The sequence below is a fragment of the Dama dama genome, chromosome 5, assembly GCF_033118175.1.
Source record: "Dama dama isolate Ldn47 chromosome 5, ASM3311817v1, whole genome shotgun sequence".
NCBI classification, from domain to species: Eukaryota; Metazoa; Chordata; class Mammalia; order Artiodactyla; family Cervidae; genus Dama; species Dama dama.
This window is the reverse complement of record NC_083685.1, coordinates 18,135,057-18,149,260: the sequence shown is the minus strand read 5'-3', so window position 1 is coordinate 18,149,260 and position 14,204 is coordinate 18,135,057. Positions and strand designations below refer to the sequence as shown.

The 14,204-nt window shown below is 46.1% G+C and overlaps 2 protein-coding genes across 3 annotated transcripts in view; one reads left to right on the top strand and one right to left on the bottom strand.

Annotated features, from left to right (window-relative positions):
• CCDC63 (coiled-coil domain containing 63) overlaps window positions 1-4,418 on the top strand; it is a 29,593-nt gene extending 25,175 nt beyond the window's left edge. Inside the window, exons 9-10 of the mRNA XM_061140851.1 lie at window positions 1,659-1,862; window positions 4,285-4,418. Coding sequence (XP_060996834.1) covers window positions 1,659-1,862; window positions 4,285-4,418 — 338 coding nt within the window. The remainder of the gene's footprint in view (window positions 1-1,658; window positions 1,863-4,284) is intronic.
• Window positions 4,419-5,765: 1,347 nt separating this feature from the next.
• Window positions 5,766-13,982, bottom strand: MYL2 (myosin light chain 2). Of its 2 annotated transcripts, XM_061140850.1 has the most exons (8): window positions 13,785-13,982; window positions 13,413-13,478; window positions 12,048-12,137; window positions 9,710-9,785; window positions 8,523-8,627; window positions 7,883-7,961; window positions 7,730-7,778; window positions 5,766-6,090 (listed from the first exon to the last, which is right to left on the bottom strand). In XM_061140850.1, exons 2-8 carry the CDS (start codon window positions 13,413-13,415, stop codon window positions 5,992-5,994), a joined length of 501 nt encoding a protein of 166 aa, XP_060996833.1. In that variant the 5' UTR covers window positions 13,416-13,478; window positions 13,785-13,982; the 3' UTR covers window positions 5,766-5,991. The 2 variants fall into 2 exon arrangements, with proteins under 2 accessions (XP_060996833.1, XP_060996832.1); XM_061140849.1 differs by lacking the exon at window positions 13,785-13,982 and having other exon boundaries at window positions 13,413-13,525.
• Between the last annotated feature and the right edge of the window lie 222 nt (window positions 13,983-14,204).

The window sequence follows — 14,204 nt, the reverse complement described above, 5'->3', positions numbered from 1 at the left end:
TGATTTCCTTTAGGATGGACTGGTTGGATCTCCTTGCTGTCCAAGGGACTCTCAAGAGTCTTCTCTAACACCACAGTTCAAAAGCATCAATTCTTCAGTGCTCAGCTTTCTTTATGGTCCAATTCTCACATCCATACATGACTACTGGAAAAACCATAGCTCTGACTAGACGGACCTTTGTTGGCAAAGTAATGTTTCTGCTTTTTAATATGCTGTCTAGGTTTGTCATAGCTTTTCTTCCAAGGAGCAAGCATCTTTTAATTTCATGGTTGCAGTCACCATCTGCAGTGATTTTGGAGCCCCCCAAAATAAAGTCTCTCACTGTTTCCATTGTTTCCCCATCTATTTACCATGAAGTGATGGGACCAGATGCCATGATCTTAGTTTTCTGAATGTTGAGTTTTAAGCCAACTTTTTCACTCTCCTCTTTCAGTTTCATCAAGAGGCTCTTTGGTTCTTAACTTTCTGCCATAAGGGTGATGTCATCTGCATATCTGAGGTTATTGATATTTCTCCTGGCAATTTTGATTCCAGCTTGTGCTTTATCCAGCCCAGCTTTTCTCATGCTGTACTCTGCATATAAGTTAAATAAGCAGGGTGACAATAAATAAGCACCCTTGACATACTCCTTTCCCTATTTGGAACCAGCCTATTGTTCCATGCCCAGTTCTAACTGTTGCTTCCTGACCTGCATAAAGATTTCTCAAGAGGCAGGTCAGGTGGTCTGGTACTCACTCTCATAGCAATTCTATTATTTAATCCTTGCCTAGTTTGTCTCTATAAACAGGTCATTCTCATTGTGTGAAGAGAGGAGGTTCTTGAGAACCAATAGCAAGTTTCAGATGTGAATCTTTTTGGTCCCTGATTTTCACAGAGAAGAGAAACGGTATGCGTTATGTGAAATTGAAAAAAAAAAACAAATCCAATAGTTACTGAATTTAGATAACAAGCATCTGGATAGTGAGGAGTAAGTGTATTTGCTGAACTTGCCTTTCTGTCCATCTTCCCATTCACACTGAAGCTTATGAGCTTCATCAGGACAAGGTTTGCATCTCTGTTATTGTTTATGGTCATTGTTTTCCCTCCATGCATCATGGCGTCTCAGGCACCATGCCTGGTCTGATAAGCATCCAATAATCATTTGTGGAATGAATGAATGAATGAATGAATTATTCTGGTGACTCCATGGGGCTATGAAACACAGTGGGAAGGACAGTTCCCCCAAACTCAGAGCACTGAGGAAAAGATCAGTAGTTTAAGACAGAGTTTGCCCATGGCTCCCAGTTTTTAGTGTTAAAAAAATATTCCTCAACCTTCTTTTTATTATTGTCCCCTATGGAGCCTTTTCAGACATACTTTTCCTAACTGCTCTTCCTTATGGAATTTTCATACAGTTGATATACCATATAACTGTTCATGTTTTTTATGTATATCCGTGCCTTATACATCAAAGAGTCAGATTGGTTTTGCCTCTCAAGAACCAAATTGTGCTCTCTAGGGAATGAGTGATATAACCCAAGAGAAAGCCCTTGTCCTTATAGGCATTCATGACCTGCCTGCTTCCTGTTACTTCCCTTCCTCTCCAGCAGGGAGCGCTACCTCTAGTTCCCCGAGGGCCCAGGTCTCTGGCAAACTTCTTGGTTGTGCCTTTTTTCCAGCCATCATTGAGAAGAAGACCAATGACTTGCTGGTGTTAGAATCCTACAAGCGGCTTATGGAAATGGAAGTGGCAGAGGCGGAGGTCCAGCCATCCTTCCTCAACCCCTTCTGGGGCGGCTCCGCCCTCCTCAAGCCTGCAGAACCCATCAAGGTCATCCCCCCAGTGTTCTGGGCTGACCCCTTTAGTGACAAGTTGGATGAAGGTGAGTTCTTTTCTTACCTGGAATTTTCTTTCTACAGCATGATGACAAAGCCACAGATTCTGAAGTTTAGTTATCTCAGATACTTTAAAAAATTACAACTACTCTGTGACCATTTCATGAACCTTAAAATAGCCAAAATTTCCAAGTTGGCAAGTTATGAGCAGATGAGATTTCCCTGATCCCGTCTCCTACCCTCACCGTATGCTCTTGACTCTCGCTCCACGTGTGACCTCCTTTCCCCAACCGCATCTGTGTCCCCCCACCCCATGATTGAAGCAGCTGAGACTTGGTTCACACCAGAGATTAACTGTGGCCCTGCGGGCACAGGCACATTGACCTTCTTTGCTTTTGGAGGCAGAAGCTGGTGGTACTGCTGTTTGCGGGGCTTGAGGGAACTAGCCCTTCTCTCTGAAGGTGGGGGTAAAGTCTGGCCCCACGTGGTGTTTGGTGGGTAGTTTGGCAACATGTTCGGGAAGGTTGAGAAGTGGTTATGTTACTGAGCCAGGTTGCGTTTTTGCAATGCGAAGCAAGCCAGGCCAAGACAGGAAGTGTCAGCAGAGAGAGGGTGATTCATTCCCAAGTTCGCAAAGCCAAGGAGAGGGGACGGGGAGACAAATCTCCAAAATCCGCCTCCCGGAAAGCAAGGGGCTCTGGTGTTTATAGGATAAAGACTAAAGATGCTGGGTGATCTGAGGCATGGAGCATGTGGGGGAAGGTGATTGGAAAATGGTGCCCTGATCCTGGTTCTGTATAGGTGTAACTCAGTGTGGGCTTCTGTGTGTTCAAGATGTCATCCAGCAACTCTCGCATGTGCTCAGTGGAAGGATTGTGATTCTATCCAAGGTTAACCTGCTCAGCTGGAACTAGACACAGCTGGACCCAAGCTCCTAGAAAACAACTCAGGCAGACACATTGTTTAGGCTACATGTTGTCTGGAGGACAAGCGAGACATTTGTACCAACAATAAAATGATCTTGATTAGTGAAGGCAGGTTACAGGTGAAATGGGCTTAGCTAATAATTACCCTGGGTTTCAGATACATGCGTAGAGTCTGTAATCTTGCTTGTGGGGATTGGTCCTTCAGAGACAAACTTACTCAGGGGTTGAAGGTGGAAGTAGGAGGGCAGCCGAACTGGAAATGACTGAAATGCTCACCCATTAGAGATTGGTTAAATAAGTTATAGTTCACCTGTGCATGTGATGGAATACTATGCAGCCACTAAAAAGAATGCTATGAACTGACATATGTGTATATGGCATCTAGTGACCAGGGATGCTATGTAAAACCTACAGTGCGCAAGACAGCCTTTCACAACCTGGTACATAGGAGAGAAAGGGAGAGAGAAAAGGAAGGAGGAGGAGGTGGAAGGGAAGGAAAATATCTTGATTATACATATAAAAATGAAGAGGATGTATATGCTGACTTACAGTGGGTATTTCTGGGTGGTGGGTTGCAGAGAACTTTGTATTTCTGAATTAATTCTGTCATTGCTTAGAATTTTCTTTTATAGTGACCTTGTGTGATTTGAGTAACCAGAGGGAAAAAATTGGTTTTTGAAAAGTTCCCCCTCTTCTGTGAGCAGCATTTCAAGTGTGCAGGTGTGCCAAGAATGGAGGGAGAGAACTGCCAATATGTGTGCATGCAGAGATGCACAGGTGTACACACATCTGCTTGATTTACTCAAGGCAACACAGGTGTACACACATCTGCTTGATTTACTCAAGGCAACTGAGACTTAGCAGGAGTGAAAACCAGGGCTGGTGTCAGCCACCTTAGCACAGCTTCCCTTGACCCTTTGAGTTCTTAAACGAGGAGGATGGCAGAGAACAGCCATTGATAACACTGTCCTCACAAGGTCAGGAATATACAGATGATATCTTCATTTCTATTCAAGGGACTATTGATAAACATTGGGTTCTCTTAGCCCACTAGCCTCTATGGCTTGCATGTGTGAATTAGAAGAGGGAAGCCCCTCTAGGCAGATTAATTAGGAAAAGCCACCTCTGCTGGATACATGTAGCTTGGCAATCAAGTGAGTGTGTGTGGGGGGGTGGGTTTCAGCCCTGCAGAAACAGGTGTCTTTGTGCAGTCTACATCCTGAGCAACTGCACATGGTGGCCCTGTCTTTTTGATATTAAATCCAACTCACCTTCACATGCTCGTCTGGGAGAAAAAGACAGTTATTGTCTGACCATCCCTGAGTATCTCTGGGATACTCAGTGTATCTCTGCCTGTCCTCCCTCTCCCTGAACTTGGAGAATGTTCACACTTCAACCCCCAGTGCTGTGGAGGGTCACCAAACCAGGCTTGGAGTTCCTTGAACAGGGCAAAGAGGCATTAGCCCGGGGAAGGAAGCGCACCCCCCTGCTGTGCTGGATTTGATTTTTGAACTCCTCACACCGAGTCCCGTCTTTGGTGCAGTGGAGCAGCCCCTGGACCACAGCAGCCTTCGGCAAATGGTGCTCAACCACTACACCACAAGAGAGTCTCGAAACAGGGACAGCATACCTGAAAAAGGGGACGAGGTGAAGTCCAAGAAGAAGGTAACAGTCTAAGGCGGCTCTGGCCATTCGTACATAACTAGAGAGAGTAAATGCTTTGTTCTGTAGCCCCAGTGTCTCTTCCACACTCATTACTAAGAGACTGGGGCACTGGCAGCTCCCCAGGATGGGGTAGAGGAGCAGGAGGGTGGAGATCCAAAGCTGGCACAGGTGGCAAGAGTGGTGTGAGGTCACCGTGGCCCTTGACTACCCTTGAGATGGTACCCCCCGCATCACGGCTCACCAGGTGAAGTGTAGGGGCCACATGGGAGCCAAAATACTGATTTCACGTCCTTGAACCACATAGGGTGCAGCAGACTCACAGGTGGGAACCGGGAGCCGTGGAGACCCTGTGTATATATCTGTGTGTGGGAGGGTCGCATGGATGAGTGTGTCACTGTAGAGCTGTGTCCAGGATGTCTTGTCCTGAAATACAAACTCCATTTGAGTGCCATGAGCTGGGGCCTCTCCTGGGCCTGGCCTTGTCTCTGCAGGAGCCCCAGGTCACAGGCTCTGGATGTGAGGGGGGCATGGGTCATCACAGGGTGTGGATCATGAAGGGTCATCATGGCATGGCATGGGGGTCCTGAGTTCCTGCCTCTCAGCTGGCTTGAAAGGAATCCCATTTCCCAGCAGGTGATGTCATTGGAGCAGACCCTGAGCTTCTCCTCCGGGGGGTCTCTGTTATTGTTCTTGAACCTTAAAGACTCACTCCAGTTCTGGCTCCTCCAGCCACCCAGACCCTCTCATTCCCTCTAGGTGACCCCAGCTGCCACTTTGATCCCAGCTTCATCTCTTTGTTCCCAGTACATCTTTCGCTTTGGCTAGGTTCCAGGTTCTTGGGGTTCCCTTGAAAAATTAGACTACCTGACATCTACTCCCCCTTCCTCCTAAAATACATTTGGACTTTCCTTTGGGAATGGCCCCTCCTACCCTCAGGCCATGTAAGGTTTGGAAGGGACTGATTTCAACCCCCGCGCAAGGGTTGATCATATGAGCAAGTCTGCTAGTCAGAGTACTGCACCTGTTTCAGGGTTGGTTCAGGTATTGCATAGGCCCTGTTTTGGGATTTGTATGGAGCTGGTGGAGAGAGGGGGAGAGAGAGAGAGAGAGAGAGAGAGAGAGAGAGAGAGAGAGAGAGGTGTCCTCTTTCCACTAGGATTGCTGAAGAGATAGACAAGAACCAGGAACTGCTGGTGACCACTGGACCACCAGCAGAGTCCCAAGTCCCTAAAGATCTGTTTTAAGTGAAGAGTCACTAAGATTCAATAATAATGACAGCAGGGCTGTCCCTAACTCATAGACTGCCCTCATGGGAACTAGCAAAGGGTCTTCTTTACTCAAGGACACACCATGAACAAATACACGGCCTCCTTTTTATTTGAACACAGACTCTGGGTGAATTTCCATCTGCCAGCTGTGTGGTCATGTGGTAGCTCTAAGACACCCAGGCTGCAAAGAAGATGGAGGTGGATAAATGAGGCAGCCACATGACCAACTGGCCGGGGTCGGGGGTGGTGCATTACTGGGCAAAATGAGAAGAGGGCAAGGATGCCCCCATCTGCCCACCCAAAAGCAAGCCACTCTCTTAGTCCTTCTCTTCTCCGTGGGTGATGATATGCACCAGGTTCTTATAGTCCAAGTTGCCAGTCACATCAGGGGGGAAGGCGGCAAACATCTGGTCAATCTGCAACGAACCAGCAAGACATGCTGAGGATCTGGGGGGGAGGGCGGCCCAAGTGGAGATGCAGCTGGGGCCTGGAGGATATGGGGTGTCATGGGCATCTCTCTCCCTGCCCTCCTGCTTCCTTGCCCTTCCTAGCTCTTCCCCAGGTGCTGACCCCAAGGGCCATCCTGCAGGGATGTTCCTAGGTACCCAGCCTGCAATGGGGAAAGCAGGGATTGCAAACTTAACTGTGTGTGCAAAGGGGCGGGCAGGTTATGTAGGCGAGCACAATGGGCCTGGTAGGGACTGTGGTTAAATGGAGACATAGTCCGTCTACAGGGATTGTAACTCCTCAGGGCCAGCCATTGTGGCCATGTGGGTAAGGAGGTCAGACTCCTTGAGGAATTAGATTCTTTGAGGGAAATTAGAAATTTAATTTTTTTTAATGTGTAATTTCTACATTAAAAATATTTTTAGTTTGTTTAGTTGCTAAGTTGTGTCCGACTCTTTTGCAACCCTATGCAGTGTGGCCCACCAGGCTCTTCTGTCTACGGGATTTCCCAGGCAAGAATATTGGAGTGGGTTACCATTTCCTTCTCCAGGGGATTTCCTGACTCAGGGATCAAACTCGAGTCTCCTGCATTGGCAGGATTCTTTACCATTGAGCCACCAGGAAGTCCTTAAAGAATGTTGGCTAATTATTGTTTTTTTAATTTGGGGTTAATAATAGCTAACACATATTACCTTTTTCATGTATCAGCACTTTATACATTTGAACTCATTTAATCGTCATGTATACTATGAAGTAGATTCTATTATTGTCCCCACTATACAGATGAGGAAATTGAGGCACAGTGAGGTTAAGGAGCTTGTCCGAAGTCATGAAGATGGTGGGAGTTGAAAGGTAGGCTCTTTCAACTGCTTGAATTTTAAGGAGGAAATTCAAATAAAATTTTTAGTAAAATGTGAAACTTCACAGAATCAGGCCTGAGAGGCTGCAAGGGACTATTTTAAATAGATTCATTAAGATTAATTAGCAATGTTGACAAGACAGTTGCTTGTTCATACAGGGCCTTTGATAGCAATAGTGCCCCTTCTTCCAGGCATATTACTGCCACCTGCCAGAAAGAGTCTTATGTTCTGATTTTTAGAAAATTATAGCAAGACACTTGACTGCCATCTGCTGGAAAAAACTTGCAACAAATAGATACTCTGCAGTATATATTACTAAGGGCATCCAGGTGGATTGTGCAGTGTACAACCTACACAACGATGCATGGTCCCCCTGCATGACACCTTCAGTCCATCAGGAAATTGATGCTGTCACCGGGTCTCAGTGTGTTATGAGGAAGGCAGAACCTGGAGTCAGACAGAGGTTTGGATCTAGGACCCGGCATTTCCCATTAGTGTTGTTCTTTTAAGCTAGTAACTTTGCCTCCCTGAGCCTCAGTTTCACCATCTGTAAAACGACCATAGTGCTAGTCACTACCTCACAGGGTGATTGAGAGAATGAAACGAGATGAGGGCTCAGTAAACGAGAGCAGATTCTCTCTCAGTGTGGGGTCAGGGCTATTTTATGTAAGAGAGTCTGGAGAGGGAGTCCCTAGAAAGGTGAGGCCAGTAACTGGGGTACAGAGGGTGTCTGAAGGGGGCCTATTACCTCCTCTTTGGAAAACCTCTCCGCTTGTGTGGTCAGCATCTCCTTGACACTGCAGAGAGAGAAAAGCAGATATTGCCCCAGCTTTGTGGGGAGGGCTGTGGGGAGAAGCAAGGAACCCCCAGGCCCCCCTCCCACCGCTCACATCCCACTCACTAATCAGCCTTGAGCACTCCTTTGCCTTCAGGGTCAAACACTTTGAACGCATTGAGAATGGTCTCCTCGGGGTCTGCTCCTGCAACAGAAAATGGGGTTGATGTGCTATGGGAGGCTAACAATCTTGGGTAAGGAAGAAAGGCCTCACCACTTCTGAGCACCGAGCCTTGGTGTTTTGAAAGCGTGGGCTGAGAATCCAGTTATTTCTGGAGCAAACACAAGGTCAGGCATGGATCTAGACTTAGAAAGACTGGGATTTGAATCCTGACTCCAGCATTTGTTAGCCGTGTAGCTTCATGCAAGTGACTTTCCATCTCTGAGTCTCAGTTCCCCTTCTGTAGACGAGGATAAGAAGAGAACCTACGTCTAGACTAAGGTGATGCATATAATGCATTTAAAGTGCTTTGTATGAGGTCTGGATTAGGATAAACCTTGGAGCACTATTAACTGCTCTTTTTATTCTCTCCCTCTCCTATGTTACCTTGCCTTCATCTGCCAACTCCTGTATGTTCTCCTAGTGCTTTTAATTGATGCCCAAAGATGAAGACACACACAGACAGACACATATAGGTGCACAAACCAACACACACAGATATATACATATACAGACATAGATGAACAGAAATACACATGAACTTACCCTTAAGTTTCTCCCCAAACATCTGTAGGAACACAGTAAAGTTAATTGGACCTGGAGCCTCCTTGAGCATTTCATCAATTTCCTCATTTTTCACGTTCACACGCCCTAGAGCAGGAGACAGACACTCAGCGATTCTGAGCTGGGACAGAAACAGCTGTCAGGACACTGGCATTTGTCCTTGTAATCCTACTTCAAGGAATCTTGTCTAGGAATAATCGGAGACAGAGTAGACAGGGCCAGAGATTCACGTGAGATGTTCTCAAAAGTGTTATTTATAATAACCAGACAACTGGAAACAACCCAAAGAGGGTTTAGTTATTTTTAAAACTGTGCTTTCAGGACCTGGAACATTTTATACAGATGTTTTAATGTTTTACTCAAATAAGAAATCCTCATATTATAAAATTAGCCCTTCTCACTTGGAGGTGGGAGAGACAGATCAGAATTTGAGGGAACTTTTTCAAATTATAACTGCTCTAACCCACACAGCCTTGGAGATTCTGATATACCTGTCCTAGCCACTGTCACAAGCCCATATAGTACATTTGTATAAATGAGAAAAAGCCACCCCTTATTGAGATAACTTATGTTTTAAATTAATAATCTACAGTGGCTACAAATGTGAATAGTACTCTGTATAATTGCTCAGTACAAAACCTGCCCAGCTCTTCATGGACCTGAGTTCTGGGGGTAAGAATGGAGGAGGAGGTGACAGATTGGACACTTATATTTTGAAACAGTTCCATGTACTCATGATCACCCTATTGAGATGTTAAATTTTAAAAGCTGAATCCAAAATAGAATGAGTCTAACTAATAAGCATGCACACACACGAGATGCCTAGGAAAAAAATTAGAGGCTCAGATGTTGAGAGTAGAATATGCCCTAGTGGTCAACATTGTCTACTCCTTTATACGTCTCTGAATTTTCCAAGTTTTCTATTGTAAACTGCCATTGTATTCAAAACCACATAAAAATGATTTTAAAAGAAAAAGATACGTTAAGACACTCAAAGACTAAACACTTCTTTCCTGTCCTCTGAAATTTGCCTTAAAGACCAATCTTGGTTGAGCTGTTTCAAAATGACAAGCTCTTGACCTTTTTGATAGCCCCACCTCCTGCCCCTCATGGAGTGGGATAAGAAGACCTTCCTAGCTGGTGCTGGGTGGTGGTGCGGGGTGACGTACCAAGAGCAGCAAAGGTGTCCCTCAGGTCATTCTTGTCGATGAAACCATCCCTGTTTTGATCCATGATGGTGAAGGCCTGCGAAAGGAAGGTGATTGTCTGGTCAGCCCAGGAGAAATTGTGGGGAGGAGTCCCAGTGATTGTGCCAAGGGCTGGGGGAAGTGGGATTCTGGGGTTTTCAAGGAGCATCGAGGGATATTAGGTGTTAGATCTGGAGTTACTACAGGACCCAGCAGTTTCAAGCCTCCGTGTATTCCCAAGAGAAATGAGAACACGTGACCATACAAACACCTGTGTGTGAACGTCCCCATCAGCACTATTCACAGTAGCTCCGAACTGATAAATGGATAAACAGACGTGGTCTCTCCCCACAGTGGAATGCCATTCAACGATAAAAAGGAAATTCCGACACATGCTACAACATGGATGAACCCTGAAACATGATACTAAGTGAAAGAAGCCAGACACAAAAGGCCACATAGAGTACGATTCCATTTCTATGAAGCATTCAGAACAGGCAAATCCTTAGAGACAGAAAATAGATTAGTGGTTGTCAGGGGCTGGGGGGAGGGGGGACTGGGGAGTGACTGCTGATGGGTATGAGGTTTCTTTTGGGGGCGATGAAGATGTTCTAAAATTAGATAAGTGATGATGGTTGCAAAATGCTGTGACTGTATTAAATAACCACTGAATTGTACACTTACTTTAAAAGGCTGAATACATGGTATGTGAATTATAACTTTATCAAGCTGTTGTTGAAAAAAAAATGAGTTAAAAACGAGTCTGCTCACCAACTCGCAAGCCCACATTATCTGTAAAATGAAGCCAGTGATCTTTTCCAGCTGGCTCTGAGGGAAACTCCAAGACCTTTGTGAATGCCCAGGTATTTTACCGATGAGATATCATATCTGCATTTCTTGAGTTCTTTTAACAACTGGTTCCTGAAAGTATTTGCACCCCCAGGTCATGCCCCCAGCAGCTGATCTCATTCCAGAAGTTGGGACAGAGGGAGGGAGAGGGAGGATGTAGTCTTCTCCGGGGAAGAGACCTATTTCAGGTTCAGATGTGACATTTCATCCCAGGAATTCCTCTCTCCCTGGCAGCCTGTGGGGTGTGATGTTCCTGTGATCTGAATGCTGGTGGGGACAGAAGGGGCAAGTCTTCATGTCCCACTGAAAGCCCCCAGTGGTTTCTCCTTTCATGTAAAATACTGTGGCCTCGCCAGCATAGCTTTAGTGTGTTTTCCTCTGAAGGGCCAGGTGAGAGAGTAGATAACTCAGTGTGAGCCATCAGGATGGCTGGAAAATTAATTCAGTGTATCCTGAGTCTGCAGCAGTGGTTTAATTTTACGTAATTGGTACTTAGGTTTGCTTATGAAGGCACATCCCCATAGACTGGGATAGGGTTTCAGACCCAGCTAGCAGTCAACAATTAAGACGGTAAAAATTAATATCTCAGATACTCTCAGATATCTCTCCGACTGGCAGAAATCATATTTGAGATGTTAACACCCAGTGTTGATGGAGATGTGGCAGGAAAGGCACCTTCTCCTCTTGGGGCTGATGGGAGTCAGAATGAACACAGGATTTCTGGAGGGCAGCTTGGACCAGTGGTTGTACTTGGTTTTAGTTCCTTTTGTAAAAAAAAAAAAAAAAATGTTCCTTCGATCCAACTGTTCCGCTTTTAGGAATTTACCCCAAGGAAATAACCAGAGATACAAGCAAAGGGTGTTAATTATAATAGTAAAGCATTCTAAACATAACATCTAACCATAGGAGGCGATTTAAATAAATGATGGAAAATGTTGGTGCTGAATTGCTCAAGGAAAAATAACAGGTACAGATTAGTGTGCATAGAAGATGGTCACTTTGTTTAGCAAATACGTGCATAACAAAAACCACTGGCAGGGCATATACCAAAATGTTAACTGATCATCTCTGGGTCATGGAATTATAAGTCAGGTCATTTTTATTCTTCATGCATTTCTGAAATTCATTCCTACATTTTCAACAAGACTTAGGCTTTGTTTTGATGATCAGCAAAAGTTAATTTCTTTAAGTCATTCACACACATGTTCAGACCAAATTTGGGGTGTTTTGGGGAGGATAAAGACAAGCTAGGACTTCCTTGCTGGTCCAAGGGTTAAGACTCTGCACTTCCTTTGCAAGGGGTGTGAGTTCGATTCCTGGTTGGGGAACTAAGATACCACATGTGGCATGGGACAGCCAACAACAACAGAATGAAAACAAAGACAACATAACTGAGAGGTCCTTGCAGGGAATATGGAATGAGGGAAAGGCTCTTTCTAGCATGTGGGAATCTCCACCCAGCTGCACCCACCTCCTTAAATTCCTGGATCTGGGTCTGTTCAAACATGGAGAACACATTGGAATTGGCTCCCTCTGCTCTCTTCTTGGCTTTCTTAGGTGACTAGAGGGTAAAAAAACACATCAGTTAAAAGAGTCAGAGGCTGGGAATTAGAAAATGAGGTCAGGTTCCATCTCTGGGTAAGCCTCAGTCGCTCATCTGTGAAATGGGGATATGGTGCCGACACTCATCTCAAAAGGGAGGTGCTGGAAAGATAAAAGGACATGGAATAAGACTTCCCAAAATCAGCCTGGTTCTGGTGGATTGTAAGACTGTGGGTCTTGCAGCAGCTCCTTTGCAAACTAGGGGAGGTAGAGGTGTGTCTCCAGGGATGGAGGCCAGGCTTTCGGATCAGCCCCAGCAGGACCCAGCTGCTTTTGTTCTGATGCATTTCACAAAAAGTTCAGTAATGCACAGAAGGAGAATTGATTGGAGGCGAAAAAAAAGTCAGGCTCACTAAACCATGAAGAATGCGAGATGAAATGACACATTTTCAGGGTGTTAAAACCCAACTGCTCTGTCCCCCTCGATTTTCCCCTGATCCAAATGGCAGCAACATCTCCTCTCTAAATGTTCTGTCCTTGCATCATGCAAACAGAGCGAGGGGAGTGAGTTAACATTTCCCCACCCGCTTCTGACTTGAGTTACAGCAAATGCTTGAACACTGCATATGTTATTGCATTTAGTCCTCATAACTGCTCTGTCAAGTGGATGCTATTATTACCATTGCCATTTTCCCGGGGAGGCAACCGAGGCTCAGAGAGGTTGGGTCGCTTACCCAAGGTCACACAGTCACAAAAAGGCAGAGCCAGTATCGAACTTGGGCAGACTGCCTCCACAGCCTGTGCCCCTAACCACAGCCTCACACTGATCTTGATTTTGGGGGCTTCCTGCTTCTGAAGAGGGACACCTAACTAAACAACAGAGGGAGAGAGGTTTTAAATTTGCAAGTTCAAAAGGTGAAAACAAAAAGATTCTTTTCCCCAGCTGCCTGAACAAGAGAAAAGAATTACAATTTGATCCTTAAAAGCGTTCAATCCCATTTTGCAAGCCCTGGGAGTTATTGATTCCTCAAGAGGTCAGTAGACAAGCCATAAAAAAGCCAACTCTCTTATTTTGTTTTTGCGAGTCCCCGGGAGCTGCTGTTATTTGTGGCTTATCGGGGGCATTGATTGGGGTTCCTCTGTGTGCACGCAGCAAGCAGTGCTTTTTCCTCCAGGATCTGGGGCCCCGGCGAGCTGCCGTGCTCCTCCTCCCCTCTGGTCCTTTGCTTGGAGGTGGTGTCCCCTCCCTGCCACCCAGCATCACTTACCTCCTCCGGGGGCCCTCAGTACTCACCATGGTGGAAAGGACGCAGCAGTGCTCTCCCAGAAGAATCCCACAGTCTGCCCGGCTCTCTTCAGCCTGGGAACAATAAATACTTCCTCCCTAAGTTTAAAAATAACCCCATGACCACTTTTGGCAGTGGTAGGTGAGGCGGACACCACCTAAGGCCCCCCCACCCCATGCCGTTCTTCTGAAGTAAGGGCAGCTCAGTCACCACCCGGTGACACGTGGGGCCCAGAAAGGCATTCAAGGTTAAAGAGGCGGGCGGCTGGTGCACAGGGAGAGATGCTGCTCGCTTGCTGCAGCGCTCGGGCGGTCAGCACTTGTGCTTGTCAATTTTGAGGAGGAAAATGGCGGGGAGAGCAGACTTAAAAATTCTCTTACATTATCAGTCACGGGTTCCACCTCAGGGCCTTTGCACCTGTGGTTTCCTCTGCCTGGAATGCTTTTCCATTTGACATCTGTGAACCTCCGTCCCTCACCTTCTTCAGGTCTTTGCTCACCTTCTCAATGAGACCTCCTCAGCACGCTATTTTAAAAATAACCCTTTAGGGACTTCCCTGGAGGTCCAGTGGTTAAGAATCTGCCTGGCAATGCAGGGGACATGGGTCCGATCCCTGGTCAGGGAACCAAGATTCTGCATGCTGCAGAGCAACTAAGCCTGCTCGCAGCAACTACTGAGCCCATGGGCCACAGCAAGAGAGACAGAGTGCTCCTGTAACTCAAGAGTCTGCGTACTGTGAGGAAAGATCCTGCATGATGCAAAGATCTCGAGTGCCACAACTAACCTGATGCAGCCAAATA